Here is a 22462-nt window from a genome sequence, read left to right on the forward strand (position 1 = left end):
TTCTCACACATATTAGCTGGTAAATGTGGCTCTAGTGTGTCATCAAATTTTGTTTTTCATTTTCTTGTCTCTTGTTGCTTGTAAATATGGTATTATATCATACAGGCAATTGTGGAATATTTTAAATAGATTCTTATTGCATAGTTAAAATTATGAAAATAAGTAATCTTGCTATACAATATATCAAAAAACTAACTTATCCATATTCTCCAGCTGCAGTCTGAACTGAACAATACCTCTGGTAAGTTTTATTATATTTTCACAATTAGGTATCAAATTCATTACATTTAAATATTTATTCCAAAAGCATCAGCTGCACCATTAGTGACTTTCAATTTACAAAATTCGAGACTATGGGTTTAAAAAAATGTTTTGCGTCATGAAATAGTTTAGATTTCTTTGTAATCTTGTGAAAAAGTATATTCCCAAACATGACAAAAGGCTTTCTTAATTTATAGTTTGACTGCCCACCACCTTCTTGATGGAGGCTTTTTAAAATATCATTATAGCAAAGGTTGTGCTGCCACCCTGTGGACAGAGTTTATACTCAGATAAGTCTTTTAATGCACTCGTTCCCAAACTGTTTCTTGAACACCCCCTTTTTAACATTGAGTAAACAGAAGACCCTTGACTTGGTTACATGTTTACCTTGCTCATCTTTGTTGTCCTTGTGTTTTTAGCTGTAAGTATATTTCTGTGTATGTATAGCTGGTGTCAGGCAGCTACTTTCTGTCAAATAAAATGAGTTGCTCTCAATCTTCCAGAGAAATAATAATAATAAATATAATTATTATAGTGCAAAGAAGTCAACTCCAAATGCACAGCACATTCCTAACCATCTACATATGCCTGTAGCCAACTGTGTTGAATGATAAATCCACCTTTTCACAAATTGTTAATTATTAGTAAAGGCCACCTGCAAGTCAGTATCAAGAAGTTCAGCAATAGTGAAATAGAGGTATTTATTAAAGTAATTTTTTAACATTTAATAAAATAAATGTGAATATATGAAATTCAATGTTTTCTGTAATGTTCTTTCAGGGTTTCTCTGGTAAACAAGAACTTTTGGACTTTAAAAACAACACATTTTTTCTTATCCTAGTAAGTGTGCTCTACCACTCTTAAAAAGTGATCTGACCTACAGTAAGAGGTAATTCAAAATAAGAAGACATTGGTAAATCCCAGAAATGTTGCTAACAAAATAAAGAATTCATGTGGAAACCCAAATGGGAATTTGTTTGTATTGAAATGTCCTGTGTTTGTACGCACATCGGGCAACATACATTTCAATTTTACTTTCCATTATATTATGTTTTCGTTATCTTACTATTTGTATATATTTTCCTTTTTCTTTCTGTAGTTATATTTTGTAACTATTCGGGTAAATTGTAGTTTTTCAGTTTTTTGTACCATTATTTTTATGCATTTGTTATATTGAATAATAATATTAAATATACATTAAATATGTCAACCAGGTTAACCAGCCCCACTAGCTATATATATTGGGTCTATAGTCAGTCATTAAATTCGTTTTTTGAAATTGTGATACATAAAGTAGTAGTCTACAGCTTAGTCTAGTCGAAAAGATCTTAGACTATTTGAGAAAAGAAAGATCATAGTTGATGCCAGTAGTAAAAGTTAGCTGTAGAAGACTAATGATACAAAAACACACAACTCTTTGGGAAGATACAGTTTTTTAATTTTTTGATAATTTCTTCATCTCTCCCTTAATTACTACAGGACAATAACATGCACATCAATAAACATCAATATAATTGTTTAAAAGTGTTCACATTAAGTATATTTAAAATATATATATACCTGAAGAGAAGATGCAAATCAATAAGCAACAGATATTTTTTAAAAACATTGTACGGTAAGTCGCTTTGGATAAAATCGTTAGCTAAATGTAATTTATTGAACAATGTAAACTGCATACATGAAATATGTAAATGATCCTAACAGGAAAAAAAAAACTGTACATGAACTGTACATGCCCAACCTGGCTTGGCCTCAGGTTTCTCTCATTCAACAAGCATGTCAATGGACTCTGGATTGGAGGAAAGATTTGACTTCAAACTCTTTCCATTTTATTGACATGGCTTGAACAACATTACTTTGGCGTTAAAACAAAGCATCAAAAATCAACAACAAAATCACAAAATGTCGTTCGTAGACACAAAATATCCTGACTTAACTCTTCTGTTCCTCTGGCTTCTATAACTCAGGTCAATGTCTTATTCAGCCTTTTTTCAAGGATTACTTTTTAGATTCTTCAACATTCATAAAACATATTTTCTGCAGAAGTTAGTTTACAAAATTGAAAGACTCATGATTAAGAAAAAAGAAAGTTAAAAAACAACTTGTTAGCAAATATTGATTTGGTCCCATCCCTTGGTTATTAAGTCACTAAAATGTCTTGGTCAGTATCATATCTTGAGTCTCTTCTTAGTCTTGATATTGCTTTCAGCTCTTTGTCTTGGTCTAAGTTGGCACTGGTCTTAATTCTCCCTAGGTTAGAGATTCTTCACTTTAAAGCAGGTTTTCTCCTTTGCCTACTTTAGCCATGAGCTCTGCTTTTCCTCTCATGTCCATCAGGTACTGGACTCGTTGCTTCCAGCCTGGCTTGGCCTCAGCTCTCTCTCCCTCAATGAGCAGGTCAATGTACTCTGGAGTGGAGAGAGGATTTGGCTTCAGTGCGATCTCTCCTAGTCTGTTTAGACACTGGGCAGACCTCTTCATTATCTCCGTCACTTCAGTATGAAGACGCTGATATTCAACTTTCAGCTGGTCAGTCAAATCTTTAACAGTTCCCTTAGCCGCTGAGGCTTCCAGGTACTTTTTTTTCAGATCATCAAATGTTTGCTTTTCTTTAAACTCCTTATACTCCCATCTGTACTTCTGGTTAAAATGTTGACTCCAATGACATTTTCCTGGACACACAGTACACTGTCCATCTCGTCCCATTGCACCACAATGTTTTTTATCTGCATCGTTGGCATAGGCACATGACCAGTGACAGGTGACATGACACACCTGACAGTTGGTGATGAAAATTCCAGTGCCAGATATATCTTCTTCAACAGCTCTTGTGACAACGACTTCAATCTCAAATTTTTCATTTCTGCTGATCTCTGCCTCAAACAGTTTAACCTGTTCAGTTGTCTCTTTTATCTCCTCAAGCTTGGCTAACCCTACTTTAACCTGCTTCTGCAAATTTTCAATGGAGATCTCGAGCTGCTTTCTTTCTCTGAGGACTTCCTTTGTCAATTTCAAGCTTATGGTTGTCATCTTATTTAAACCAACAAAGAACCTCTTCATGCTTTTTGCTCCCATTTTCCAGAACATCTGATCAAAGCCTCCCTCTTCCTCATCTCCACTCGAGTCAGCAGCAGCAGATGATTGGTTATGTGCAAACAAGGCAGAATTATTGAATTTGAAGTGAACTGGCAGCCCGTCTTCTGTTTTAGGACATGGGACGCCTGAAGCTTTGATCGCCTCTAGAACTGGTGGGCGTTGGCCGTCTGCGAATGTCACCAGAATCTGGATGTTTTCTGCCACATCTTTGCCAAAGATTGAGAGCACAGAATCAAACACATACTTCTGTGATGGTGTGAGCCGAGCTAAAGAAGCCTGAGCTACAAAACACACAGCGTCAATTTCACTGACGCCACGCTCGGCAGAGAAGAGATTACGTAGCTGTTCTGTGATCATCTTGTCTCTATGTATTCCTCTTGTATCTCCAAAGCCTGGGGTATCAACAATGGTCAGAGAGAAAGGGGTTTTAAAGCCCTCCTGATGGTTGATTTGGTACACAGTGACTTCAGAGGTCTGGCTCTCAGCTTGTGTTTTCGACTGACCCTCATCAACTAACTTAAAGCGATATGCATCCTTCCATTCAACACCTAGAATGTAGTTGATCATCCCATTGATGAGAGTTGTCTTCCCAGCCCCAGTTGCTCCGAGAACCATTATGGTGCGGTTAGTTTGAACAGTTTGGGACTTTTTCCCAAACCTGAATCGTCTGCACCCATCTACATTGATTTCTTCATCATCCAATTTAATTTTGTAAACAGGTAGAAGCCCTGTCTCAGATTTTAACAGTTTGCTTTTTGCTTTTATAGCATCAGCAAGTCGGATGGGGCTCTTGGACAACCATGAAGGCATCATTTTAGTTTTTGATGATACCTGGACAAGCCCCCTAAAGCAGTATTAGCTCTAATCAGAAACCTTTCAGACTTGTAGTATATGCACAAAAGTGTCTTCTGTTCTTCAAGTGAATGAAGTGCTCTCAGATCCACATCTGCAAAAGAAAATGATAAGAATGTAGTACTCAGCTGCAGCACTATTCTGTTCTACTATTGTGTTCCCTATTGCTACTAGTGCATCATGAAATCTAATACAGGCACAGGTGGCCATGACGTTTATATATTTTAAGTAGACCACAGGGAAAAAAAGCAAAGATAAGATGTTTTTCCTTTTTATACCTTTGTAAAATGTATCTTTGTTCAATATTCAAATAATAATTAGATAGCTACATATAAGCATTATCCTATATTACAATGGGAACATTTATTTTGATAAAAAATATCAAAGCAAACATGAAAACAACGGCTGAAAGAATTGCAACTCTTCCAAAATTCAAATTGGTTTTGGAACATTCAAATCCTATAAACTTTAATGAAAGTCACTTTTGATTTGCTATGCCACTTTTGCTGTAACAAATATATATTTCCCTGATGTGGGACTAATAAAAGATTGCTGTTTCTGATACAGATTACGAAATCCCAACCTGGACCTATTTTTTGAAACCGCAATGTTTATGCAATCGTGGAGAATATCCAGCACTGGAGAAGGCATCATTTTGAAGTCATAATCTAAGATGATAGCTTTGTTGCTCGGAAAAGAGATGGGAAATTACAGCTCAACTTAATTTATTGTCTTTTTAAACTGTCTTTCAGAATATGGCAAACAAAAATGCCTATAATAACATTTATGTTTCAAATCTGTAAGTCATTTAGACCTCTGACATAATGTAAATGGTATAAACTTGCAGTACTGAGGCTCAATTTAAAATCTGGCAAAGAACGTTAGTTTTCTACCTGAGGTCCTTAAACCTTCTTCATAATGCAAACTTCATCATTTGAAATGTAATAATATATTTGTAATTATATATGCATGTTTGTTGAGAATGGATATCATTATTTTCATTAGTTCAATATTATCATACATTTTATCTTCGCTTTCATATTTTTTGTAATAGTTTCTTTGACAAAAGATAAAGCTTGTTTTTAATTATTTTTGTAAATGAATGAAATATATGGAATGTAATGTTATTTTTAAAGGAGGTGATTTCAGGAACAGTTATCTTTATATACTGGCTATGTTTCATTAATTGACTACCAAGCAATGACCCAACCTAAACAATTCTGGGATCCGTGTTTTATTATTAATTATACCTGCGCTTTCTCTGCTTGTTACACCCATAGGATATACAATTTACTCAGTGATGACATACAACTAATATGGAAAAGGTCCCATAAGTGAGGCTGTTGCTGCCTACCTGCCCGGGGAAGCCAAGTGAGCACCAGTGAGCCGTCTATCAGGAAGGAAAGGAAACCTGCTAGAGTAAAGAGAATGCACAATATGAGGAAATGCTATTATAATTCGTGAAATATATTATTGAGATCTATTCTATCACATAACTATCTGCAAATGAATGTCACAAAATGTCCTGCAGCTACATTCTGATAAAACAGAAGTAATGATCATAGGTCAAGTTGATACTGCCATCAACCAAATTTCAAAAAGTATTGGTTCTCTGTCCCAGTCCATAACTCAAGCAAAGCAAAGCAGAAGCCTTGGTGTCATTTTTGTCAAGTTTCTCTACCTCCTCCAGCTAATCCAAAACTTTGCTGTTAGTATCTTAACTCATGCTAGGAAATATGATCACATCACACATCTCCTTGCTTCCCTTTACTGGCTAGATGTTGCTTTTGGAATTGACTTGCTGACTTTTAAAGCCCTGAGAGGCCTGACTCAAAGTTATTTATCTGACCTTTTATTGCCCGATGACCCCTCCCTCTCCTTTTATACTTATACTAAAAATGAATTATATTGCAGGACTTGGAGGTTATTATCAATGTTTCTAAGATAAATGTTTCCAAGCAAGTGGCAAAAAAAAACATAATTATCATTAAGATTATTTTTGTTCTGCTGCTTTAAGGGATTTGAACCATTCTATATTAAACATTTTAAGCACAGCAAACCTTGGCAGAGCCGACCATGACTTGGTTTTGCTTAACTCATTTAATTTCATGTTTATTTTCATTGGGACAATTACAATATACAAAGGGAATTGCAAAACAATTCAATCAAGGCATTGTTTTTGTCAGGGTGCGTGGAAAAGGTAGGACCCAAAAGCAGTATTAACAAAACGCGAGCTTTAATTAACAAAAAAAAGCCGATGACAAAAGAAAACAAGAGACAAAGTTAGCATTACCCAAAAACAGGGGAGCACGAGTAAATAATCCAGGACCAACACTTCAAGGACAAACATGGAGCGTGACATGAAGGGAAAGACTAACAATGAACCAACACTGAACACAGGAAGAGACAAGACTAAATACAGAGAGGGGTAATCACAAGACGAGAAACAGCCGGGCAGGGGAGGAGAAACACGAGGGCCACAGGTGAACACAATCAGACAACTAGACACACCAGGGAAACTAACGACAGGGGAAAAACACAGGAAGAAGGACCAGACAATATACAAGGAGGAAAACATGACAGGGAGAACCGAACAGCAAAATAAACCCAAACCTAGACATACAAAACTAAAAACGTGACATAACATGAGAATTGTGACAGTTTTATGTTTGCCTCTTTCATCATGACAATGTAATGTGTAGCTTTTGGATTCCTTAACTGTTTAGTTATTTCATTTCCAAGCTCTATTTATAATCATATTTATATATTATATAAGGCCATTCCTGTTTTTGGTTTGCTCTTTAGAAAGTAATAAGTGTGAGATCAGTTTTTCCCTTTGTTATCTGATTGTACTCACAGAAGGGTATCCTAAATACGGAGTATGGTTCAAAGACAGGAAACAAAGAAAAGTTACCTTTTATCATTCAAAGCTCCCGGCCTGATAAGTTGTTGCAAAGACAGTTTCAATCCTGTGTGCTTTTTCTTCCTGTTATTTTTGCGTATAGTTGTAAAATTGTGTGTCATATTAAACTCTTGTATTATACCGCTCTCCAAATAGAGGAAAGTAACTAACCATACCTTTGGCCCATGCACATCTGGTGCAATAAGATAAAGAAAATATGGTTGTAAAAACACCCTTTAGAAAACCAACTTGGTCATTATCAGCTTGTATGAAGGAACAGAGGGGAGGAGGTCTTGGCAGAATATGAAATCAAAATGTCAGCTATGCATTTAATACAGCCACATCATACGGTCCAGAAGCTTTGGTGTTCTGTAGGATTAAGGAGGATAAGAGTCATATTCTTATAGTAGGACTCAAATACATCTCAAACTTTAATGAAGTGTTTTTTAAATAATATTCCAGTTGTTTGACACATCTGAATTAAAAGTTTTATCTTATAAATTATTTTAATTTTATGATCCCCATGAAAATTCTTTCAGAAATCTCCTGAAAATACTGATATAAAAAACAAGCAAACTGTTGCTGTTGATTGATTAACAACAAACCTCTGTTGGCTGTTCTCAGTCCACTCGCCCGCTTTGGATCCAGCTGCTGATATTTTAAAATGCTGCCTCGGATTTACAGTTTTTCCTCCAAATTCCTGAAATTAAACAAATACAAAGTTTCTGATGATGAGTTTCAAAGTCAAGCTTGAAGCCATATTTATTCATCATTCAATTCAATAGATGTGATGAAGTAATGATTATGACACAGCGTTAGTATAGGACATTAATTTGATGGCACTGTAGCTAACAAACCTTACAGTGAAATAATGTCATTGATATTATTGCTAAATAAAGATCAAACCAGCGTCAAAAGAGATTTCCAGCTAAACTGATGTTAGCTGTGCATCTTTCCCTGGTAAATGTTTTATTCCTTATTTGAGAGCTATTGTATTTATGATCAAATAATTACAGAAAATCTGGTCTCAACACATTTTGGGTTTTATCTTAAGTTATAGTAATTGCTCAAAATAATGTGTAAAGTCATGTTGTTATGCCATAAACCTTCAAAGACACAATACACACAATATTTTTACATAAGGAATCAACCATGAATTTTTTTTCTGGTAATACATATATAAATAAACATATATAAAATAAACATAAATAATTGAATTTCATCATGCAATTAAGTCTATACAACTATACACTATCACCCAGGGCCATCCATGGCCAACTTGAGGCCCCACGCATAGTTATATGATGATCTATCTATGATCCTGCCGCGCCACATTAATTGCGCCGCCTTTGTGGCTCGGTTGAGGCTCCCTCCGCAAGGTGAGGCCCCACGCAGTCTGCATGATCGGCCTGTAGGGAGGGACGGCCCTGCTATCACTTAAACACTGCAACATAAAAAGTGTAGACCAACAAACAAGTGTCTTAAGCCACTTACCACTCAGGATGTCTCTGACTGGGATGAGAAGGAGAGCTCTACTTCTTCTACTCATATAGTAAAGTGTACACACACACACACACACACACACACACACACACACACACACACACACACACACACACACACACACACACACACACACACACACACACACACACACACACACACACACACACACACACACACACACACACACACACACACAACCATTTCCAAGAAATGCACCAGAAAATGATTGTGAAAGTAAATCTGATGCAGTTCTGCTTTTTATTGGAAACAGATTGCCTTGCACTTAATCATGTGATTAGGAATAGATAAGGAATAAATGCAAATATATTGCCTAAATAAGTAAGACTGTCACTAAGTATCTTGTATTGTTTGTACTCTTGGCTGAGGTTTGTAAAAAAAAAAAAGGTTCAGAACTAATCAAGTATTGTGCACTGATCTTCTTTGTATTTCAAACTGCATGACCTTTACAACTGCTTCATCAGCCTCCGCCCATTAACGACTTTATAATAAGTCAGAGCATTTCTCAGAAACCCCAAATGTTAACCTGAAAGTGACGAGACTTTTTTATAAATCATTAAATGTACCAAGTGTAAATATGCCGGATTTAGCTTTGAGCTACTTTCCATCCGCATTCCCTCACATAAAACATTAAGAAAAATGAAAATTACAAACATAGCAGTACAAATATATCAAATGCAAGAAAAGTGCAAGAGTAAGAGTAGAATACCCGAGTATTTAGGACATGGTGATACAATAGCAGCATCAATACATAAAGTGCAAGAGGTTCTAAGGCTAGGGATGCAGATGATTTAGACACCAACTTCATTGTTGTTATTGTTTACATCCCGCCGGGTGCCGCAGCGTCGCAGGCGAATGACGTCATCCACTCCTCCGTTGCGGGATTACAGACACAGCACCCCAGTGCATTTATCACGGTTAATGGAGATTTTAACCATGTAAAAGTCTCCAAAAGCCTTTCAAACTTCAGCCAGTATGTCATCGGTGGCACTAGGAAAGATAAGACACTGGACCTGCTGTATGCCAATGTTAAGGAGGCGTACAGCTCCATCATCCTCCCCCCCCTTGGCAACTCAGACCACAACCTAATAAAGCTTGTTCCCAAATACAAGCCTCTTGTCAGGAGACAGCCGGCTACCACCAGGACTGTACAGCAGTGGTCGGATGAGGTCGAGGAGGAGCTGAGGGAGTGCTACAGGTCAACAGACTGGGACATGTTTCTGAGGGTTCACGGTGAGGACATAAATGGACTCTCCCATTGCATCACCGACTACATCCGTTTCTGTGAGGAGAGCGTTGTACCGACCAAAATGTACGATGCTTCCCAAACAACAAGCCCTGGATCAATGAGCACATTAAATCCCTCTTGAACAGGAAGAAGAGGGCTTTCATGGCGAGAGACACTGAGAAAGCTAAGACTGTACAGAAGGAGCTGAAAAAAGAGCTACGGGCAGTAAAGGAGAAATACAGAGATAAGTTGGAGAGTCGTCTGGAGGCCAATAGCTCTAGAGAAGTGTGGGGAGGGGTGAGGAAAATCACTGGGTACAAACAATCAAGCACGGCTGTGCAAGGGACCCCTGAAGGTGCAAATGAGCTAAACCTTTTCTTCAACAGGTTTGACCATCCCATCTCCAGCTCAACAGGACAGCAGGGGTTCCCAAACCCTGGCACCACTTCTTCTTCTTCTTCTTCTTCTTCTTCTTCTTCTTCTTCTTCTTCTTCTTCTTCTTCTTCTTCTTCTTCTTCTTCTTCTTCTTCAGTGGTGGATGTGTGTTTGAAGAGGGAAGAGGGAATTTCAACTTTAACTCTTGTGTTTCTGTTTCAATCGTTTCTTTAACTGTATGATCTTTCGTTGGGATTTTTGTACCCTTTGCAAGTACGGTTAATTTGTTAATTTAGTGTTTTTCCGTGCCTCGTGGCGGGGATGGCGTCCTCCGGGGCGCCGCCGGTGTCTCTGAGACACGGAGTGCGGCTGGTGGCTCAGGCCGCAAGCACAGTGGAGCAGGTGCTGCTGGCTGTGGGGGATCAGGTCGGTCATGTAAATATCTCCTATGCTTCCCGCATGAACAAAGCGGTTGTGGTCTTTTTGAAAGACCAGAAATATGTGACGGAACTTATCGAGAGCGGATTAATGATAAACGAGGAATACATTCAAGTTTCACCGCTGGCGACACCGTCCACGCGGATCACTGTGTCTGGCGTTCCTCCGTTCATCCCGAATGAGGCGCTGGAACGGGAGCTGAAGCGTTTTGGTAAGTTTGCCAGTAGTCTCCGCACTGTTGCTCTGGGGTGTAAGGATGAAAAGTTAAAACATGTCCATTCTCTGCGGAGACAGGTTTTCATGTTTCTGAATTGTCCCACTCAGACACTAGATGTGTCCTTCCGGGTGAGGCACGAAGAGGGTTTTTATATGGTTTATGCAAGCTCAGGGAGCGTAAAGTGTTTTGAGTGCGGGGAGTCGGGTCACAAACGTGTTGCATGTCCACAGAGACGGCACGCCGCTCCGCCGGGTGCGGCTGGGCCCGGGGCCGCCGAGCCGGGGGCCGCCGGGGCAGCTGAGCCGGGGTCGGCCGGGGCCGCTGGGGCGGCCGGGCCGGGAGCCGCTGGGGCGGCCGAGCCGGGGGCGGCCGGGGCCGCTGTGGCGGCCGAGCCCGGGGCGGCCTGGTCCGCGGCAGCGGGACCCGGTGTCGCGGGGGCTGCTGCTGCACCCGCCGGGGCCCCGGTGGCTGCGGAGGAAGTAGGGGTGAATATCGTGAGAGATGAAACAGGGACTGTAGAGAGTGTGGTGAGGTTGAGAGGAAAAAATGTGGAAACAGGTAAACGGGTGAGAGATGATGTAGCAGGACAAGTGAGGACTGGTGCTGTGGGACAGGTAGAGGCTGTTGGCACACAGAAGGAGCTGCCGTCTGGCTCTGGGCGGCAAATGAGCTTCAACAGGCTGCAGACAATAATGAGGTGGCAGAGATGGACACAGACGGTGAGGGGGATTCTGACTGTGGTTCAGTTGCAGATAGTCTCTCTCAGAACGCAGAGATATATTCTTTGGAAGAGATTAATGTCTTTTTAGACGAGTCTTTTGGCAAGTCAGTGGAAGTGAGAGATTTTTTCCCTGACATTGACAAGTTTCTTCATACAGTGAGAACTCTTCAGAAAGTTGTAGGGTTAGACCTGCTGGATGAAAAGAAACGTTATCGTCTCAGGAGGCATGTAACTGCTGTGAAAAAAGATACGCCAGGAAGCAAAAGAGGGAAGAAACTGAAAAGGTCTAAATAATTTCAACATGATCATGCAACACTGGGTGTCTCCTCTCTGCTGTGTGTACCTGTCTGTTCTTTCTCTCTGTCTCCTTCCTCTAATGCAGGCTTTAAGGGTTGCTTCCTTGAACATGAACGGGGGTAGAAGTGCACAGAAAAGAGCTTTAGTGTTAGAAGTCTTTAATCAGAAAAAATTAGATTTGATATTTCTGCAGGAAACGCACAGTGATAGCCTGAATGAGACGGACTGGGGGATGTGGTGGGGGGGTCAGTATGTACTCAGTCATGGCTCAAACCTTAGTGCTGGAGTAGCTGTTTTATTCTCCCCCTCTCTAAATGTAAAGATTTTATCCAGCACTGAGATAGTGGCAGGTAGAGCCTTAATGGTGAAAGTGGAACTGTTAGAGTTCAGTTTCACCTTTATTAATGTGTATGCACCCAATCAGGGCCCTGCACGTGTATCTGTGTTTCAGTTATTAAAAGACAAGCTCGACACTAGTGTACAGGGGGAGTGTGTTATACTGGGGGGGGACTGGAACGTTTGCACTAATGTCACTTTAGACAGAATAGGACGGGAGCCTCATCCTCAGTCGTCCCTTTTACTGTCACAGGTGATAAGAGAGGCTGACTTAGTGGATGTGTGGAGGATGAAGCATCCCTCCGTTAAACAATACACCTGGATGAGAATGCTAGATGGGGGCGTCAGTGCAGCCAGGCTAGACAGATTTTACATGTCTTCTTCTTTTATTACTCGTGCAGTGAACTGTCACATCCAACCTGTTGGTTTTACAGATCATCAGCTAGTTTCTTTGGATTTGGTTTTATCCAACACAGAGAAACCTAGATCGTTCTGGCAGTTTAATGTTAACATTTTACAAGATTTGATTTTCTGTGAGAATTTTAATTTGTTTTGGATCAACTGGAAATCAAAGAAAGAGTCTTTTCCCTCCCTGAGTCAGTGGTGGGAGGTAGGAAAGGCTCAGATTAGAGTGTTCTGTCAACAGTATACAGCCTACTCCACTGCAAACACTAGGAGAGCTATAGAGCAGTTAGAGAGAGAGATCAGAGAGTTAGAGAGAGAGATCAGAGAGTTAGAGAGAGAGATCAGAGAGTTAGAGAGAGAGAGATCAGAGAGTTAGAGAGAGAGATCAGAGAGTTAGAGAGAGAGATCAGAGAGTTAGAGAGAGAGAGATCAGAGAGTTAGAGAGGGAGATCAGAGAGTTAGAGAGAGAGATCAGAGAGTTAGAGAGAGAGATCAGAGAGTTAGAGAGAGAGATCAGAGAGTTAGAGAGGGAGATCAGAGAGTTAGAGAGAGAGATCAGAGAGTTAGAGAGAGAGATCAGAGAGTTAGAGAGAGAGAGATCAGAGAGTTAGAGAGAGAGATCAGAGAGTTAGAGAGAGAGATCAGAGAGTTAGAGAGAGAGAGATCAGAAAGTTAGAGAGGGAGATCAGAGAGTTAGAGAGAGAGATCAGAGAGTTAGAGAGAGAGATCAGAGAGTTAGAGAGAGAGATCAGAGAGTTAGAGAGGGAGATCAGAGAGTTAGAGAGAGAGATCAGAGAGTTAGAGAGGGAGATCAGAGAGTTAGAGAGAGAGATCAGAGAGTTAGAGAGAGATCAGAGAGTTAGAGAGAGAGATCAGAGAGTTAGAGAGAGATCAGAGAGTTAGAGAGGGAGATCAGAGAGTTAGAGAGGGAGATCAGAGAGTTAGAGAGGGAGATCAGAGAGTTAGAGAGAGAGATCAGAGAGTTAGAGAGAGAGATCAGAGAGTTAGAGAGAGAGAGAGTTAGAGAGAGAGATCAGAGAGATCAGAGAGTTAGAGAGAGATCAGAGAGTTAGAGAGAGAGATCAGAGAGTTAGAGAGAGAGATCAGAGAGTTAGAGAGAGAGAGAGTTAGAGAGGGAGATCAGAGAGTTAGAGAGAGAGAGAGAGAGAGTTAGAGAGAGAGATCAGAGAGTTAGAGAGAGAGAGAGAGAGTTAGAGAGAGAGGTCTGTGGGCCAAAGGAAGCAGATGGTATGTCTGCGTCTTCCCGATGGACAGGTAACCTCTGAACCTGCTGAGATGAGGAGACATGCAGTGTCCTTCTACACGGACCTGTTCAAAGCCCAAGGTTGTGACGTGGAAGCCGCTGATGAACTCTTTCAGGGTCTTCCACAGCTGAGTCCAGCCGAGAGGGACACCTTGGGCTCTGACATTACGCTGGAGGAACTGACCTCTGCGGTGACACAGATGGCCTCCGGCAAGGCTCCGGGCATAGACGGTTTACCTGCAGACTTTTTAAAACATTTTTGGAGCATTCTAGGACATGATTTGTTGGATGTATTGATGGAGTCCTTTGGGAAAGGGACTCTTCCAGCTTCCTGTAGGCGTGCAGTGATTTTACTGTTGCCTAAGAAAGGAGATCTAACCCTGCTGAAGAATTGGAGACCTGTGGCTCTCTTATGTACGGACTATAAGATACTGTCAAAGGTTTTAGCTAACAGACTGAAGTGTTTTATCAAACTTCTTGTTGGTACTGATCAAACATATTGCATCTCTGGCAGATCAATTGTGGACAATTTGTTTTTGATGAGAGACACTTTTGATGTTTGCAAACTGTACAATATAAATGTTGGTATTATTTCTATTGACCAAGAGAAGGCCTTTGATCGTGTGGATCACACTTTTCTGGCTGCCACATTGCAGGCTTTTGGTGTTGGGGAGCATTTTTTGTCCTGGGTGAAGTGTTTGTACAGTGATGCATGTTGTGTTGTGAAAGTGGGGGGAGGGCTGAGCAGACCTGTACCAGTTAAAAGGGGGATCAGGCAGGGCTGCCCTATCTCAGGCCTATTATATAGTATTGCCATCGAGCCACTTTTGTGCAGGCTTAGAAACCGGCTGAGGGGCCTGAGTCTGCCAGTGTCAGCTCAGGCCCCCCCGGTGGTTGTATCAGCTTATGCTGATGATGTCAGTGTTTTTATCCAGGGTCAGCGAGATATCCAGGAGCTACAGGACAGTTTAGTTTTGTATAGGAAGGCTGCCTCAGCCAAAGTTAACTGGGAGAAGAGTGAGGCAGTTTTGGTAGGTCAGTGGAGTTTAGAAAATAGCCCCAGTCTGCCTGGTAACCTCAGCTGGGGAAACGAGGGTTTAAAGGTCCTGGGAGTTTGGTTGGGGTCTGAGGACATGGTGGCACAGAACTGGGAGGGATTGCTGGGAAAGGTGCGAGCAAAATTAGCCAAATGGAAATGGCTGCTACCCCAGCTGTCCTACAGGGGAAGAGTTCTTGTAGCCAACAATCTGGTTGCCTCATCTTTGTGGCACAGACTCCAGGTGTTAACCCCACCGCCGGACCTCATGAAACAACTGCAGCGGCTCCTCGTGGATTTCTTCTGGTCGGGTCATCACTGGGTGCCAGCATCGGTCCTGTACCTCCCTGTGGTGGAGGGGGGGCAGGGCCTTGTGGACATTACTGCGAGGACTGCTGCTTTTAGACTGCAGGCAGCTCATCGGCTGCTGTATGGTGCCTCTCCCTGCTGGCTGGCTATGGCCCGGCTGTTGCTCTGGAGGGCAGGGGGCTTTGGTTTTGATAAACACCTGTTTCTGCTGAAGGCCCCTGCGTACAAGATAACTGGACTTGCACCTTTTTACTGCTCAGTCATCAATGCCTGGAAGATTCTGAGTTTTACCAGACCACCCGACCCCCGGCCTGGGATGTGGCTGTTTGAGGAGCCCCTGTTTGACACTGGTTTTCTTTCCGGAACCATTTTCTCTTCAGCCGCCTTAAAAAATGCGTTCATTGAAGCGGGAGTGGTAAAACTTGGCCATTTGACAGGGATCTCCACGGAAAAACTGGCTGAGGTGACGGGCATTCGATCAACTCGAGTTCTGGAGAACCTGGTAGAAGAGGTGTGGCAGTCGCTGTCGCCATCCCACCGGACTTTTGCTCTGGATGCAGATCTGGCCGACCAGTGGAGAAAGGGACATGATTATGTTTTTCCTGCCTTGAGGGTGGGTCCTGCGGTGGGGGAATGGAGAGAGGAGGATGGTCTCCTGCTATCACTGGGGACTCTAACACCTGGAATGTTCAGCTCCTGCAATGGGAAGAAGCTATATCTTAGCTGCGTAAAGGTGCTAAACCTCAGCTCGCTCGCAGGCCTCAGAGAGTCGAGGTGGACAGATGTGTTTGGTTTGGGCTCTTCCCCTCAGGGCAGCTGGCGGATCCTGTATAAGTCTCCCGTTGAAAAACGGATGGCTGACATCCAATGGAGAATTATACACGGTGCAATAGCCACTAACAAATACAGGACTCATTTTGACCCAGGCACAAGGGGGGGGCTGTCCGTTCTGTTTTATGGCAGAAACATTGGAGCATTTAGTGGTGTCCTGTCCCCGGTTGGCTGGTCTTAAAAAAATGTTACAGGAGTGGGTGGGGGGGTTCGGGGAGGTTTTCTCCATACCACTTTTTGTCCATGGCCCCAAATACATCCTGAAAAAGAAGGAAATCCTACTATTGATCAATTTCTTGTTTGCTAATGCAAAATTAGCAATCTGGAAAAGTAGGAAGAACAAACTTGCTGGAGTAGGGTGGACGGATGCAGTGCTCTGTCTGAGGGGGCTGGTGGCAGCGCGTCTGAGGGTGGAGCATGCATACTATACGCTGATCAATCATCTACAGGGGTTTCTGGATGTGTGGGCTGTTGGGCAGGTTCTGTGCTCACTGGGGGAAAATGACACTCTAATATTGAAGTTTTAAAGGGTAGGTGCATTTTTTTGTTTTTAAGGTGTGTAAAAGATGATGTTTTGAAATGGGTAAAACGTTTTCAAATGACATTTATTTGGTAGACGTGAAAATCTGTTTATTTATTTGATTTGTGTAATGTTTTTTGTTTTTTGTTTCGGTGTATAGTTAAAACAAATGGAAATAAAATTTTGTTTTAAAAATCAAAATCTTTTTCTTCTTCTTCTTCTTCTTCTTCTTCTTCTTCTTCTTCTTCTTCTTCTTCTTCTTCTTCTTCTTCTTCAAACACACCCAACTCCCCTCCAGGGGGGGCATCAGCCACTCCCAGCAGTTTCACACCCCTAATAATCACCACCGGAAGTTAGGAATCAGCTATCGAAGATCAACGTGAGGAAGGCAAGGGGGCTAGACAACACCAACCCCCGAGTGCTCAGGGCGTGTGCTGGTCAATTAGCAGGAGTTTTTCAGCACCTCTTCAGTTTCTCCTTGAAGCTGATGAAGGTGCCGGACATCCGGAAGATGTCTTGCATTGTCTCGGTGCCCAAAAAGACACGCCCCAGCACCCCAGGAGACTATAGGCCTGTTGCTCTGACTTCACACGTCATGATGGTCTTTGAGAGACCGATTCTGCAGCACCTCAAACCCCTCGTGTGTGACTCCATGGACCCTCTACAGTTTGCCTACCAGGAAAACATTGGTGTATAGGATGCTATCATCTACATGCTCCACAGAGCCTACACACAGCTGGAGAAGCCGCACAGCTCACTGAGAATTCTGTTCTTCGACTTCTCCAGCGCCTTCAACCCGATCCAGCCACACCTGCTAGCTGAGAAGCTGTCAGTGATGCAGGTGGATCACAGCATGGTGGCCTGGATCACAGACTACCTCACCAGCAGACCTCAGTATGTCAGACTGCAGGGCAGCGTGTCTGATGTGCTGCTGAGCAACACCGGAGCCCCCCAAGGAACTGTGCTGTCACCTTTCCTGTTCACCCTCTACACCTCTGACTTCATCTTCAACTCCGGCTCGTGCCACCTACAGAAGTTCTCTGACGACTCCTCTATTGTCAGCTGCATCACAGATGACGATGAGGAGGAGTACAGGGCAGGGGCGTCAGCTGACCCAATACTATACAGGGGCACAACAGGGGCACAGAAAAAAAAAATGTTTTGCAGTTATTTCTTTGAAAAAAGCATGGGCACAGATAATTAATACAAGCACGCGAGCAAACATTTTTTTGCACTTATTTATTATAATAAAGTGTCATAAATAAATAGTACAATCAGATTGTTATTTTCTGCATCATTAAATATCTAGCCTACCTGAACCAAACTGAATTGAATTGGCCTACTTGTGAACTTAACTGTATACAGTATCTCTAAATCACTAACTGATGAAGGCAAAAGAGGCACAATGAATCTTCATGAAATATCTGTCAGCAAACATGGACTTGAAAACTGAAAACTGAAAGAGAACCCCCCATCCTATGATGGTGTGATGGTGACTATCCTATGAGGTGTGTACATGGTCAGAGAGATGGGAGAGGTCTATGTTCATTTTTTAAAAAGTAAACTGTAACGTCTCGGTTTCAGTTTTGCAAAGCTATCAATCAATTGACAGTGGCTTAACTTGGAGAGTGCTCCTCTCTCAACAGACATGATGGCAAGATGGTGGAGTCTGTCTTGCCCCATTGTGCTTCTTAACCACGTGTGGAGGCGTCTCAGCACGCTGAATGTACGTTCACAAGTGCAGCTGGACACTGGAATGGTCAGAGATATCTGAATGACCTGTGTCAATGTTGGGAACATGACATGATCCAGCAAACTGAAAAGACATTGCATGTCAGTGATTGGAAGGCTTTCCTGCTTTCTGGCCAGATAGTTTTTAGCCACCAGCACTTCCTCTTGCTTTAGATCCACATTATAAGGATCTGCCAGACCTCTGAGGTCCTCCTCACAGAGAAAGTTGCTAGATCCTGGATTACAGGCCTGAACACCTTTTAGAACTGTGCTGTTGAGAGATGAAAAACGCTGCTCCATCTCAGCAACCATCCTGTCAAGGCAAGGTAGATACACTGCGGTTCTCAACTTCTCGGCATTCCCTAGGTCACTCGCTGCCCCACAACTAGACTCGACTACATACTCCTCCATGCGTCTCTGCTTCTGCCTTTGTCTTGGTACAGCACATGACTCAGGGATTTGGTGTGTTTCGCACAAGGCCTTTGCGCGGTCATAAACCTCAGCTGCTTTGTCATCAGTGCGCATTTCTTGTAGAGTGGCGCACACAGCGCATTTGAACTCCTCAGCTTTTGCCAGGTCCACAGTTTCACTTTGTAGGTATTTGTGTAGACTTTCTGTCACAGACAAAAAAGTCTTGAACATCATCAATAGATAAACTGTGGAGAACCTTGCAAGGTTGGCATGCAGACCCACAGCCGTAGGGTTGCTGATATTGGACAGGCACGTGAGAACTGCTGGGAAATTCTCTATCATAGCGTTGATAGACCTCAGCTGGCAAGACCATCGGGTCTTGGACAGCTGTACAAGCTCAGAAGCTTGTAAGCCAAGCTGTTTCTGAGTCTCCTTAAACTTGTCATGGTTCACAAGGGAGCCAGAAAAGAATGTATAGACATTCTGCAGGAGGTCAAATAACTTCCTGGCCTCTGGTATGGCCAGACATGTGGAACAGAGCACTAAATTCAATTGATGTGCATAGCAGTGCACATAAATGGCCATGGGATGGTTCTCTCGGAACTTTGCTTGGACCCCTCCAACAGCCCCACTCATGACTGAGGCGCCATCATAAGCCTGTGCAACCACCTTCACATGGTCTATGCCATTCAACCTTAGCTGTTGTTCAATGGCAGTTGTAATGGACTCCGCGTCGAAACCCTTCAAATCTACCATAGCTAGTAAATGTTCTTGCACACTCCCCCCAGCAACATATCGGACACACACAGCTAGCTGCTCAGTGCTGCCATCTCTTGCTTCGTCAGCCATCACTGAAAACATTCCAGCCTCCTTAATGTCTTTACTGATAGCTTTTGTTATCTCCTGGGCACAGCACTGAATTACTTCATTTTGTGATGAAGGTGACAAGTATGTAGTGTGTGATGGTGCTGAATATGTCTGAAGGAAAGGGTCGAACTCTTTCGAGAGGTTCATGCATTCCAGAAAGTTCCCCTGGTTGTCGCTGGACATGCCCTCATCATGGCCACGGAATGGGATATTTTGTTTTCCCAAAAACTTGGTAACAGCCACAACCCGGCTGAGGTACTCCCGTCTGTCTTTTATTTCATGCTCACTGGCAGAATCCAAATGGTCGACAACACTGCCATGAGCCTCACTGGCTTTATAACTACACCAAGACTGCATGCTTGCCTTATGTGCTGGTGATTTCTCATGCTCTCTATAGACATCCAGAGCTTTTTTCCAATTTTGAAAGCCAGTGTTTACAAAGGTGTCATTCTTCAAATGTTTCCCAAATATTCTACAGGGAAAACAAAACGCTGCATCTTTAGCCTTGGAATATTCCAGCCATGTAAAGCTTTCAAACCAGTTGGCGTTAAATGATCGATTCTTTGCACCAAAGTTGTGCTGGGGATATTTTGACAACTTAACTTGGTTTGGGCCAGACTCCTTTCCCCCAAGATCACTTGTATGTCCCTCAAGATTGTGGACACTGCTTTTTTCTCTTGCCCCCAGTCTAATGTTCTCTGCCACTGTGGCAACTGTTTTCTCAGTCTCATCTCTGGGGTGTGATCTCTCCGGCCTGTCTGTCTCTTGTTGTCCTTCCTTCTCTCTCTGCCTTTCCCCTGCCTCAACCAGCTCAATCTCTTCTGCCCTCTGACTCTCCTGTCTGGTGCAACGTACAAAAAAATCATATGCTCAATAGTTACCTCAGATAACCATTAAAAGTTCAAATAACATTCATCACATCTATAAGTAGGGACATTTACAGTAGCTAACTACATTGTCAGCTGAGTCTCACTCTCACCTGTCAGTGTCATCTCTCAGTGTCATCCCTTCCTGTGTCCCTTCAATCTCCTCCTCTCCTCCTCTGCACTCTGCTGCACTGAGTCTTGAAACAACATGAACATATTACAGTCTAATGTCTGCATTTTCATTATCTACATTTTTACATATGCAGATGTAAGGTTACTTGTGTATAACCTGTTTGCAGTTATTCCTAATTAATATTAAATTAATAGCCATATCACCTCTGCTCGTGCTCATCAACATCCCTCTCTCCTTCACCTCCTCCGACACTCTGCTGCTCCTCTTTGTCTGGACAGATATGTAACTGTTAGGCTAGTGACCAGTGGTGAACTCAACTTGTGGGTTGTTACCTAAAAGTGGTTTGGGTTGCCTTGTTACCTAGCTTACCTCTCTCATTTCTCCTTGCTGCTTTATCCCTGCTCCGAGCGAATAACTTTCTGATGTCCATTTACAAGATACTAAATACTAAAATACAGAATACTATCAAATCAATCAAATCGTGAAGTGATAAATAATGGGAAACCAACGCCGGAGCTAAAAGATATGTTTCAAAAGACGGTTAGGATAACTCCATCGACTACTCACGTTCAAAGCCACATTTCTTTGAAAATGTTTCACCTCAATAATAGATTTCGTGATTTAAGATACTTGGGTTTATATATTTCTAAATCTGACACTGAAACTGTCAGTGCCTCACCAGCCACGAACCTCAGCGCATGTCACTGCTATTCACATCTCCATCCATTTAGCCTAGTCTATTATGTTTTATAAATTATTAAAAAGTGCTATTTATACAAATCACATAACATTTAACAGTGTAGCCTATACGATTAGCTTCCAGGCAAACTCATTAAAATATATAGCCTACTCCTGTGTGACCTTCACTTCTAAAACTAAGATTATGTTCATCGTAAAATTACGTTGCTTACCAGATTGACCGCAAGCTTTATTTCATGGTATCCTGAACTACCAAGGCAAAACACGCATCAACACTACGGGTTATCAGAAGGGACAAAAAACATTCGAATAAACAAATGAAAGCAGCGTGTGCTGAATAGGACTAGTCTTATGCTGTGCAAGAGAGGTTTACAGTAGCAAAATTGAGTTCGCATTGACGGCCACAATGCTTGTAAAAGACGCTCCGTGCAAAGGGGTTATAAAGTTACCAGACACACGGGCAGGCAAGTGCATAGAGTTACTAGTCCGATAGGAAAGTTACTAGACCCGGGCGTGCGGGCGTGTCGCCATTTCGAACCCTGAATAAATTAATAAATTAATTAAAAAATCAGTGACCCAGGCATACCGGGGCACCTCAGATCTACAGGGGGGCACGTGCCCCCGTGAAAAGGGTCTCGCGACGCCGATGGTACAGGGCCCTGGTTGAGAACTTCGTAGGCTGTTGTGACAACAATCACCTCCAGCTCAACATCAGCAAGACTAAGGAGCTGGTGCTGGACTTCAGGCGGAGCAGCAAGAGGCCTCTGACCCCCATCACCATCAGGGGGGAGGATGTGGAGGTGGTGAACAGCTACAAGTTCCTGGGAGTGCACTTAAACCATAAACTGGACTGGTCAGACAACACCGATGCTCTCTTCAGGAAGGGACAGAGTAAGCTGTTCTTCCTGAGGAGGCTCAGGTCATTCAACGTGTGCACGAGGCTGCTGCAGATGTTCTACCAGTCGTGGTGGCCAGTGTACTCTTCTTTGCCGTGTTGTGCTGGGGTGGAAACACAAACACTAGGGACACTGGCAGGCTGAACAGGCTCGTGAGGAAGGCTAGCTCTGTAGTGGGAGTGCAACTGGGCAATCTGGAGGAGGTGGCAGAGGGGAGGACGAGGAGGAAGCTCGACAGCATCCTAGA

General features: G+C 42.5%; 3 protein-coding genes across 10 annotated transcripts in view; 1 reads left to right on the plus strand and 2 right to left on the minus strand.

The window, feature by feature from the left end:
• The window catches only part of LOC307018670 (S-arrestin-like), a 63378-nt gene that overhangs the window by 2346 nt on the left and 38570 nt on the right, over window positions 1–22462 (plus strand). The window lies entirely within an intron of this gene.
• Window positions 1867–8674, minus strand: LOC307018653 (uncharacterized protein). Of its 5 annotated transcripts, XM_079648997.1 has the most exons (5): window positions 8606–8674; window positions 7717–7811; window positions 6503–7480; window positions 5564–5620; window positions 1867–4303 (listed from the first exon to the last, which is right to left on the minus strand). In XM_079648997.1, exon 5 carries the CDS (start codon window positions 4168–4170, stop codon window positions 2533–2535), a length of 1638 nt encoding a protein of 545 aa, XP_079505123.1. In that variant the 5' UTR covers window positions 4171–4303; window positions 5564–5620; window positions 6503–7480; window positions 7717–7811; window positions 8606–8674; the 3' UTR covers window positions 1867–2532. The 5 variants fall into 5 exon arrangements, with proteins under 5 accessions (XP_079505123.1, XP_079505121.1, XP_079505120.1 ...); XM_079648995.1 differs by lacking the exon at window positions 6503–7480; XM_079648994.1 differs by lacking the exon at window positions 6503–7480 and having other exon boundaries at window positions 5564–5623.
• On the minus strand, window positions 16342–21111 carry LOC307018679 (uncharacterized protein). Its single transcript, XM_079649033.1, has 4 exons — window positions 20990–21111; window positions 20824–20890; window positions 20601–20684; window positions 16342–17732 (listed from the first exon to the last, which is right to left on the minus strand). The coding sequence occupies exons 1-4, from the start codon at window positions 21048–21050 to the stop codon at window positions 17600–17602; spliced, it is 345 nt and encodes a 114-aa protein (XP_079505159.1). The 5' UTR covers window positions 21051–21111; the 3' UTR covers window positions 16342–17599.

The sequence above is a fragment of the Notothenia rossii genome (genome assembly GCF_949606895.1).
Source record: "Notothenia rossii genome assembly, chromosome: 9".
NCBI classification, from domain to species: Eukaryota; Metazoa; Chordata; class Actinopteri; order Perciformes; family Nototheniidae; genus Notothenia; species Notothenia rossii.